Source organism: Tachypleus tridentatus, chromosome 1 (assembly GCF_004210375.1).
Source record: "Tachypleus tridentatus isolate NWPU-2018 chromosome 1, ASM421037v1, whole genome shotgun sequence".
Classification (NCBI taxonomy): Eukaryota; Metazoa; Arthropoda; class Merostomata; order Xiphosura; family Limulidae; genus Tachypleus; species Tachypleus tridentatus.
In genome coordinates this window covers 81,295,331-81,306,488 of record NC_134825.1, presented here as the reverse complement: position 1 = coordinate 81,306,488, position 11,158 = coordinate 81,295,331, and the positions used below count along the sequence as shown (strand labels likewise).

At 32.6% G+C, this 11,158-nt stretch overlaps 1 protein-coding gene across 9 annotated transcripts in view; it reads left to right on the top strand.

Moving 5' to 3' along the window:
* Nucleotides 1-1,053: 1,053 nt before the first annotated feature.
* LOC143253370 (uncharacterized) overlaps nucleotides 1,054-11,158 on the top strand; it is a 58,937-nt gene continuing 48,832 nt past the window's right edge. For all 9 annotated transcript variants that reach the window (XR_013029556.1, XM_076507177.1, XM_076507156.1 and 6 more), the window contains exons 1-5: nucleotides 1,054-1,194; nucleotides 1,681-1,859; nucleotides 2,493-3,576; nucleotides 5,231-5,289; nucleotides 6,798-6,934. Coding sequence is in view for 8 of the 9 variants with exons in the window: in XM_076507177.1 (XP_076363292.1) it covers nucleotides 1,697-1,859; nucleotides 2,493-3,576; nucleotides 5,231-5,289; nucleotides 6,798-6,934 (1,443 nt within the window). In the remaining variant the exon portion in view is untranslated. The remainder of the gene's footprint in view (nucleotides 1,195-1,680; nucleotides 1,860-2,492; nucleotides 3,577-5,230; nucleotides 5,290-6,797; nucleotides 6,935-11,158) is intronic.

The window sequence follows — 11,158 nt, the reverse complement described above, 5'->3', positions numbered from 1 at the left end:
CTCAAAACAATCCATGTCCTAAACTCAGAACACATTCATGAATACTTTTAAAAACTATTTATAAATATACTTGAATTAAAAAAAACATATTTTTTTGTTGTAAAAGAAAGGTGAAATCTGGCAATATTCCAATTGCGATGATATTGATTATATTGAAAGGCACTCTTCAGAATTCTAATACCAGATTTGTTTGTTTGTTTTTGAATTTCGCACAAAGCTACTCGAGGGCTGTCTGCGCTAGTCGTCCCTAATTTAGCAGTGTAAGACTAGAGGGAAGGCAGTTAGTCATCACCACCCACCATCGACTCTTGGGCTACTCTTTTACCAACGAATAGTGGGATTGACTGTCATATAATGCCCCCCACGGCTGAAATGGGGAGAATGTTTGGTGAGACGGGGATGCGAACCCGCGACCCTCAGATTACGAGTCGCACGCCTTAACATGCTTGGCCATGTGGGCCTTCTAATACCAGAATTTATTGCCCGTTGAACAAATGTGCGACGACTCGAGAACATCAACGTATTCAAAATATCTTTTCAGTTCAGTAAAACACTTGGTTTTAATTGTTTGTTTGTTTTTTTGAAAATCGCGCAAAGCTACTCGAGGGCTATCTGTGCTAGCCATCCCTAATTTAGCAGTGTAAGACTAGAGGGAAGGTAGCTTGTTATCACCACACACCGCCAACTCTTGGGCTACTCTTTTACCAACGAATAGTGGGATTGACTGTTACTTATAACGCTCTTCGACTGAAAAGATGAGCATATTTACTATGATCGGAATTCGAAACTGCGACCCTCGGAATTCGAGTCAAATGCCTTAACACACTTGGCCATACCGGGCCGGTTTTAATTGTTTCATAATTATTATTTTACTTGTGGGATAGTAATTTTTTTCTGAACTTAAATTGAATATTTCAATCGAAAAAACAACATGCATATTGCACGCGACATAGTTAGTTGTTTAGGATAAAAGCTTTCTATGTCCGAAACTTGTATTTTTTGTGTTGCTTAATTAACATATTTTGATATTTTCCATAATTAGGACAATTTTTAAGAATAGCGAAGACAGCGTTTTGTTAGATGAAATATCGTCTGCATTATTAGTCCTAGATGGAGAGTATTGTGCAGTATCTGAATAGATAGTTAATTAAAATTAAACTTTAAATATTATGTTTATTATTTGCTACCTTTAAGGTTTGTTAAGTGTAAAATGAAATTATTGCTTTAGGTTATACTTCCATTAAGAATATGTAGTAATAATGCTGGACTATCGTAACTCAGTAACTTAAATTGTAAGACCAATACCGTAAATGTGTGAATTGGTAATATTGATACGGTCAAACTTAGAGAATTGAACGTTGGGCAGAACGTTTTGCACCATTGTACAATAAATCTGCAACATGCACGCAGATAAAACCTTTGAAACAAAATTGTACACACAAGCACATATTACACAAACAAATAAAGTGTAACACTAACAATTGATATAACTAAAAATATTCAGTAACGTTTGATATAGTAATGCTTTTTAAATTAAAATTCAAGAATTATATAAACAGCTGTTAAATATTTTTATCTTCTTTTTAATGACCATCAATTATTATCTTAACTTAATAATATAGATTTAATTTGTACTAAATTAACGTTATTTGTAATGTTACTTATATCTTACTGTCATAGCTAGAGGGTGGAAAAAATGTGTCCCATGTGGAATCGGCACCAAGAATGTGAAAACTATTCAACGCCAAATATTTCACAGTTGTCAAAAGATGGTCAAACTGTGTTAAAAGCATACAGAAGATGGAAATTAAGTAGTGCATTTAAGGAGGAAGATCATCAAAATAATATTTGCAAAGACAGTATGTGGCACTTGTTCAGTTTTTAAATGGTACTATAAGTAAAGAGAATGTGATTTCAATAAAGTGAATATTTGTTATTACACAACAGTTTGGATAAAAAGGAAAAAAAAATCAATAACTTTAAATATAGTAGAAACATTTGACCAATAAACAAGAAATTATTTATTATTTATTCAGTGTTTATTGGTGAAATGTTCCTGCAGTATTATAGATATTGAAAGAAATATGTTTAATTTTGAAATTCTTCAAAGTCATGTTCTAAAAAAATTTATTACATATTTCTCAGTGGGGAAAAAATTACACTAATGAAAAAATAGTTTTCATGAAGGGTTGTACTTTATATATTATAGCCTTGATACCAACTTAATATATAAAAATGTTCATTGATAGGATTATTTATGTGTAGTTTTTGGAGAGGTTAGCAATCTTGTTAGGTTTTTCTGCATTATAGAAATAATTTCAGTATTTACATATAAACACATAAAATAGCCTATTTGTATATTTTATAAAAAATCCCATTCAAGGCATAAAAAATCCTGAAAAGTGTTCAAGTCAGAAAATAAATGTTATAACATTTTATTTCATGTTATAATTGTGATATGTTTTTATTTCTTATACTTATTCACATCATAGGTGGACACAATTACTACAGTTCAATTTACCAGAAAAGCTTTGGTAGTAACAAGCTGTTTCAGCCAACAGTGTTTGATAATGTCTTAAAATCAACTTCATCAGGGAAGGTTCTTGATTGCTCACCAATGCATTTTCCATTAAAGAAAATAAACATGATGGAAAATAGCAATTCTCTTAATCATATAAAAACTCTTTTAGATATTGATTATAATTTAGAAAGTCTTTCTCCCTGTTCTACAGAAGTAAATTCTTTTCATCAAAACTTCCAAACAAGTTCTTTATCCTCAGGAAATTATTTCCCCACTGGTGGAATATCAAATGTGGGGGCTGTAAATGATCCCATAGTTCCTCTTGAGGAACAGTGTGCAGGAATATTAACATCTAACAGGCATGCACCTAATGCCTCTGAAAAAGGGACTTTTAATAAGTCTAGTCTTGATGGAGAACATGAAAAGTCCATTGATAAAAAGGAAAACTCATTTGGTTCTGTTCTCCCAGTTTTAGAGCCATCACCTAGTTGGTGGACAATTAAGAATACAGACAAATTTATTGATTCTCCTAATAGAAAAAGAAACCATAGTTCAGGCTATTTTCAGCAATTTTCACCTAAACCATACAATACAAATCAAAAACATTTAAAAAAAAGTGAAGACAAGAGAGATGTAATAACTGAAGTAGAAGAGGTGCAAAACATGTATAGTCCTGATCTTTGCATGAAGGAAAGTGAGAGTATAGTAGACAAAGATGATAATAATACAGTTATTGAAAATTCTGCTACTCCATTTCTCCAGAATGGACCAACTGAGAATACATCACAAAATGAATGTTTTTCCTCACTGGCTTCTTTTCTTGTTAACTTTGATTTGTGCTTCAGTCCTGGGTTCTGTGAAGAAAGCCCTCTACCAGATGTTAATAAAAATATTTGTGGTAGTATGCAAGAGCAAAAAGATTCTCTGTGTCTTTCTTCATCCAAGCAGGTATCACAGATACTGGAATTGAAAGATAAAGAACCTATTCATTCAGAAGATTTGAAAGAAAGTGATAGCAAATCTTATATTGTGAATGTAACAGATAAAAAAGATACGTAAGTCCGCTCTTCTGTTGTTTTGTTAAAGGAAGTCTATTGCAGGACAATTTTTTCCCAAGCACATGTATATTTGTTTTGTCTGAAAATTGTTAATTTTTGTTAAGGTGTTGTATGAAATATTCAGTTTGAATTAGATCAAAACCTATTGACTTCAGTAAGACCAATTTCCTTGAATGTTGTGCTAACAATGTTTAGATTAATAGGTAGTTATTTTGCATCTGTTGTTCATACTACACGAGGAAAATCTTAACAAAATTCTAACTTTCAACGAAGTATAAAGCTCAATGCAAGCATATTGTAACAAATTATTGCTTTCAAAGTGAATGTAAAGATTAGAATTTGAAAAAAAATCAACCATTTTACATTGTTTACAGTCAGGTAGAGTTAATATTAAAGTCATGCTTCAAAGGATCAGTTAGCAGGCATTTAAGTCATGACTAAATTACAGAAAGTAATGTGTCAAATTGTGTTTCTTTTTTATAAATTGATTAGTTTTTCATAATATTTTAAAGGGATAAATGGGAACTTAGTTCATAAAGGATGCCCCTTCCAGCTCCCAACTATAACCACTCCTTACTATTACTTCTCATGTATTCATCCAGTCTTTCCTTAAACTCAGTTAAATTTTCTACTTCCACTGTTCTTGAAGGCAGCTCATTTTAAAAGCCAGTCATCCTGTTTGAAAAGTAATATTGACTAAACTGCAGGTGACTCTTCCACTGCCAAAATTTGAGTTAATGATCCTTTGCCCTGTTGTTTTCACTGCTAAACATAAAAAAGTGTTTGATGAATCTATGTTATCCATACCCTTAATAACCTTAAAACACTTCAACCAAATTCCCTCTGACCTTTCTCCTCTCCAGAGAAAATAATTTTAGAGATTTTAGTCTCTCCTTATAGAACAATCCCACATGCCATTCTAGTGGCTCTTCAATTCAATGTCCTTGAGAAAGGGACGGGACTCCAAAACCTTACACATTATTCTAAATGAAACTTTATAAGTGATCTGTACAGTGAAACAATAATATCCCTTGTCTTGTATTCAATATTTATATAGATATTACCCAAAATCCTATTAGCCCTGTGGTTAACTACAGTACACTGTTTAGATGACTGAAGTGATTTTTTCAATCACAACACCAAGATTTTTGTTTCAACTACGGAATTTAATGTACTCCCATTTAAATTGTAACAATAATTAGAATTATGAAAACTTACATGCATCAACTGCTTTAAGTGATTCTCTGCAATGGATCTTTAATCACACTCTCTGAAACCTTTCCAATTACCAACATATGACTAACTGGCCTATAATTGGCTGGACAAAGTTTATCACCTCCTTTATGTATTGGACTAACATTAGCAACTTTATGTCTTTTCAGTCTTCCATTACTCAGTTATCTATAAAAGTATTAGTTAGTGGTTCATAAATAAAATTTTTAAATTTTTGTTATAATTTGATGTTTTGGTTGTAGTGAATAACATCTTTGAGATTTTATTCATAATTTTGTGAGTCTTATGTTGTGTTTTCTTCTGATGTATGTCATTAAAATATGACAGCTTTACTTTGCACTTTTTAGAAAATAAGTGTTTGAAAATAGTAATGATGTATGATCTTCTAAACTATATCAATGTTTCTGTACTTTTTCAGTAGAATAGCTGTTGTAGGTGAACTCCAAGGAGGTATTCAAACAGAAACTGAGATTTTAGGTATTTAATGCTTATTTCTTGTGAACATTCAGTAACTCCAGTTAAGAATCATTCAATCTGATATTATAACATACAGACAGGACTGTGTTAAGTTCTCAGTGGGATCTCAAATATAAGTAGAGGAAGGACCCCAATATATTGATTCCTTTGTATATAGATATACAAATAGTAGTTCCAATTTACACAAACAAAAATAGTGCAGCAAAAGCTCAGAATATTAGTTCACATATGATATTTATTTTTTTAAAAGAATGATTTTATATTTGGCATGTCTTTTACAATTAATCAATTCAAACTAATTTATTGATGAAAATATCAGAAAATGAAAATTATGAATTATGGATAATAAACATGGTTATTGACTACTAAAAACCTTTTGCTGATATTACTGGAAGAGTATAGCAAGCAGAAAAGTTAATTGGCAATGATTTTTTGATGAATTGTAATTTCATGTTTAAGTTAGTAAAAGGTAGAGATAGAAGTAAGACTTACTGGCTTTTTTTGACATTTAAGGTTGGAGAAGATGTGTTTAATATAATTTTACTTTTAAAACTTTATGGGTCGAGTAGCATAGTGTAACAGTTAACATTACCACTGGAATCTTGTGTGATATATAAACTAATATGTTTTAATGCAAACTCAAATATATATGTAAATATGGTATCACTAAGTTTCTTTTTTCAAATTATATTGCTATATGTTACTGTACCTTGGAGTTGAGAAAAACTCATTGTGTATTGTACACACATATTCTATGATTATATGAAATAAATTTATTAGTGTAAATTATGAATAATACCACTGTATGCTACCATTGAAGAACTAACAACACTATGGTGCTTATTTTACTTCTGCACTTTTACAGTTTCCGAGGTTAACACAGAATTTTATTTTCATACATGCAAATGTGTTTTGATTAAAATATGTTATATTAATTTGTTCTTAGTGTTTGTCTTCAACCTTATTCATCTAAATGTACTTTTTGTTATTGTTTTCAGACATTTATAGGATAAGATTCCTACATACAATTGTTTCACAATACATTTAAACAATGAAAAATAAAATAATTTTTAAAGGCCACATGTTAGGTCTTCATGAATTTCATGTTTTGAAAAATTTAATTTACTTTTCTATTTATAACATTTTTACAATTCTTCATTTCAAACAACAGGCTGTCTATGATTAGCACATAGAAATAATTTGTTAACAAGATATTTTTGAATAACATGAGCTTTCTTCTGATAACCAGTTTTTACTTTTTTACAGTTATGTATTAAGGATTTATCATTTGTATTTATCTTGAACTGATTTAGATTTATCATAATATTTGCTTTATTGTTACATCGAATCATTTTATTTGTTTCCTTCAATTATATTTTATAGGATTTTGTAAAACATTTAAACATAGTTATAATTAACATAAAAGCAGTCCAAGCTACTAATAAAGTCAAAGCTGCTAATAAATGTTTTCAGTGTGTATGAATTTTACATTTTGTGTATAATTTCAGCTATAAATAATAAGAAAACCAACACTGAATCAGAAAGGAAATTACTGAAGTTCTCAGTACCCTATAAATTACAAGATCAGAAAGGTTCAGTCTTATTAGAACATTGGATTCAAACAGATAATGCTCCAACAAAACTTGTAAGTATTGAGATAAATTAGCATTGTTTCTAGTATTTTTGCAATTTCTTTGTAAATATCGCCATTAATTTAGAAGCAAATACAGCTAATGATACTGTTTGATTTGCAGTTGAATATATCTGTGGAGATTGTATAGTTTCTTTCCATTTGCACAATTTACATTGTAATTTGGCATAACTAGTACCAGCTTTGAGGTGTTTCTATTTATATCACATATTGTTAATATAATGGATAAAATGTGCATACATGCTGCTGGCCAAAATCTTAAGGCCAATGAACACAAAGAAAAAATATACATTTTGCATTGTTAGACTCAACCACTTATTTGAGTTGAGCTTCAAAAGATGAAAATAAGAAAATGGAAAATAAAAAACTTTTTTTAGCATTTAATAGGGAAAATGTGAACACTGTGAAATCAGCCTAAATACTAGCTGGTCAAAAGTTTAAGACCATTCCAAAAAGAAGTCCTAAACAGGGTAGGAAATGCCCAACAAGAAGTCTCAGTAGTGAGTTGCACAGCTGTCATTGCGAATAACTACAAACATTCGCTTTGGCATGGTCGATATAAGTGTTTGCAGAAGGCTGGCTGGAATGTTATTTTAAATGGTGAAGATGGCTTCACGAAGATCATGCACTGTTTGGAATTGATGTCCATTTCTATAGACTTCCCTTGCCATCCACCCCAAAACATTTTCAGTGGGGTTCAGTTCAGGCAAACACGTTGGATGGTCCAAAAGAATCAGGTTATTCGCCATGAAACAGTCATTTGTCCAGAGGGCATTGTGTATTGCAGCATTGTCCTGCTGAAAGATTCAGTCATTTCCATACAAGCAAGGGCCTTCAATCAATAAGGATGCTCTCTCCAACATGTCAATTTAGCCAGCTGCTGTTTGACACCCCTATATAACCTGAAGCTCCATTGTTCCATGGAAGGAGAAAGCACCCCAGATCATGATGGAACCTCATCCACTGTGTCATGTAGAAAATATCTCAGGTGGGATATCCTTATTGTGCCAGTAACAATGGAAGCCATATGGACCATCCAGGTTAAATTTTTTCTTATCAGAGAACAAAATCTTCTTCCAGTTTTCTATGTCCCATGTTTGGTGCTTCTCAGCAAAGTTTGACCGAACTGTTTTGTGGTGTGGAAAGAGGTGTGGCGTTTGAAGACATTTACGGTTTTTTAAGCCATTCTTTCGTAGATGCCATCTTATTGTTCTTGAGCTGCATTCTACATCCGTAAGGGCCTTAATCTGGTTTGACAATTGGCTGGTGTCTTGCCGGACAACCTGTCGAATTCTCCTGCTCAATGCCTGCGAAATTTTCTTGGGCTGACCATTGAAATTCTCATTCCGTATCTCTCAGGGTCTTTTAACAAATTTGCAACAGCAGTTCTACTATGGCCAAACTCTCCAGCGATGGCATGTTGAGAGAGACCTTGCTTTTGCAGCTTGATAATTCTGCCACGTTCAAACTGTCAACTTTTTAGCCTTTGCCATGATTTTACCCAATGTAAGACAGGAGATGTCAGTGGGAGATGTTGACAACACTAATCCTTAAACACAAATGACTAATTTTCGTTACGTATTTACCCATTAACGCTTGGTTTCAGTATGGTCTTAAACTTTTGGCCAGCTAGTATTTAGGCTAATTTCATAGTGTTCACATTTTACATATTAAATGCTAAAAAAAAGGTTTTTATTTTTATTTTCCCTTTTTTTATTTTCATCTTTTGAAGCTCTACTCAAATAAGTGGTTGAATCTAACAACACAAAATGCATATTTTTTCTTTATGTTCATTGGCCTTAAGATTTTGGCCAGTAGTGTATTTGTATCAATCTATGAATGTAACCAAAACATTACATACAATGTAGCACCATCCATTGAATACACTACAAAAAAAAATCACACTAAGTATACAGGATCCACAGAATTAGAAAAATAACTATGATATGTGCAACAATTATTTCTTTATCGCAGAATGCAATTTTAAAAAAAGTATTATCTTCACAACAACAACTTGACTTTCACTAGGCCTTTATGTTAGGCTGTGATCATATCTTTATTGATGTAATTTGTAATTATAGTACTGAAAAATGGAGTTCTTAAAAAAATTATTTTTTCAATAAATATACTGAATATCATATAAAAATATTACAGTTTATATCAGTACAATCCAAATACTTAGAAATTTGAGTAAGCCAAAAAATTATGTCAACAGCTCTATCATGCTTTATTTTGAACTGCTGGAAAGGGCTCAGAGAAAGGTTAGTAGGATTATACCTTGAATAGAAATGTTGTCATATGAGGATGCATCAAGATCTCTGAAATTGTTTTCTCTTAAAGAATTAATAGGGAATTTGATTGAGATGTTCAAGATTGTTAAGTGAATTGATAGTTTTGCAATAGTAGTTAATTTAAGGTAAATAAATTGTTTTCTTTTGATATTCTCATCTTAGTTATCGGTTTATAGTACAAAATATGTGTATATTTAATGTACTTCAACTTATTACTATTTAAGTTGTATGTATTACTTCTGAGACAAAACCTCACCTCCTCCCACAGAATAGCAGATTGCATATCTGCCAATGAGACTTGTATGGCACCAGCCACAAACTAACGTACACCTAAAAATCATAAATTAACATGAACTGCACTAAAATGCATGATGACATCATCACGAGAAAATATCTCTCCAGTGTGGATTTGGGTATTTCTACAGGTCTCCCCAGTGTAAATTCTTTCCTCCTTTCTTTAAGTGGAGCAGGGGAGATTCTTGTCACTTACCAGTTTCTAGTCACTGAAGTTACCTTGGAGAGTTCCTCTATGATTGAGTACAGCACAAAATCGTGGGAAGTAGAAGGATGGTAGCACTGCGTGAGTAGTGCAGTTCATTTCTCAAATGTATAGTGTGCCACATGTAGGGTTTGCTACCCCTATCTCTGTCTGTCCAGTTAATGTTTGTTTTCAGTTGGAGACACCTCTCGTCAATGCCTTTACCACTTTCAAAACCAAATAGGTTCAGATCTAATAGGTTATGCTGTTATCCAGGACTGTTCTTACCTTTTTCTGTATGCTTATTCTCTTGTTGCTTTTCTCTCTTGTGTCTTTACTTTGATCCATGACAATCCTTGCTGGATGCTTTTGGTAGTGCTTCTGTGGCCAGCAAAACACTAGTTTCTTCTGCTTTGCCAATTGGCATTTAAGTCTCTCCTTCCTCTCTACTTTCCTATCATTTTTTGCTCAAACCATGGTCCTCTTTCACCCAGGGATGTTAGCACTCCACAGTCACATTTGAGATTTGTTCAGTCCATTGCCTGGAGGGCTGAACTCTCTGATCATCTAGTTTTCTTTTTGTTTCATTATTGTCATTTTTCAGCTTTCTTTTTATATCAACAGAAATGGCAGGTGTTTTGAAGTTAGTCCGTCAATCTCTCCCTTCCTCCAGGTTACCCTACAATGGCCCATTTATTGGCTATTTTCACATGATTATTTGACCATGAATTGTTGGTTTCTGATATCGCTTGTATTCAAGCAGCTTTAACATTACATTTTGCCTTTCCTGTTACTGTCATGTTTTTCTTCTCCTGTCCTCTCCATTTTGTTCTGATTTTTCCTTCTTCGCTGACTCTCTTATCCCTGCTCAGAAGGTGATAATTTTTTCACATTTCACCACACAAATTTGTCAACTGTCTCACTCTCTTGCATCCCATTTTTACTAACCCTTGGATAAGGCTGGCATGGGAATGTATTAGCATATATTCATTTTTTATTATCTTCATCATGTAGTTTTTCATCTTCTGCAGGATTTTGACTCCTACTGGATGCTATTCTTTATTAAAATTACATATTATCTTTGAGGAGGATGAGTATATTTTATTTTTAACCATTCTTTTACCCTTTATGTGATCTCAATGGGTGAATAGTGATATCTCTCAGGGTGTACTTATTTCTGAAAATCCTCATCAGGCTGGAATAATGGAAAGCACTCAATGTATCTATCCCACCTATATCAGCTCTCTCTTGTGAGATGGGTTGTTCTGCAAGACCACTACAGGTATCTTTGCAGTGTTAAAATTACTAAATTACTTGATTCAGACCATGCCAATCTGTGGGCTATCATGGGAAAAACCAGTATAAGGGAAGTGGCCATTCATGTTTTTTACCTGTGCATGCTAGCTTTTAAAAATAAGGTTTCACAGCCACCAATTGCACTGTTTCTAG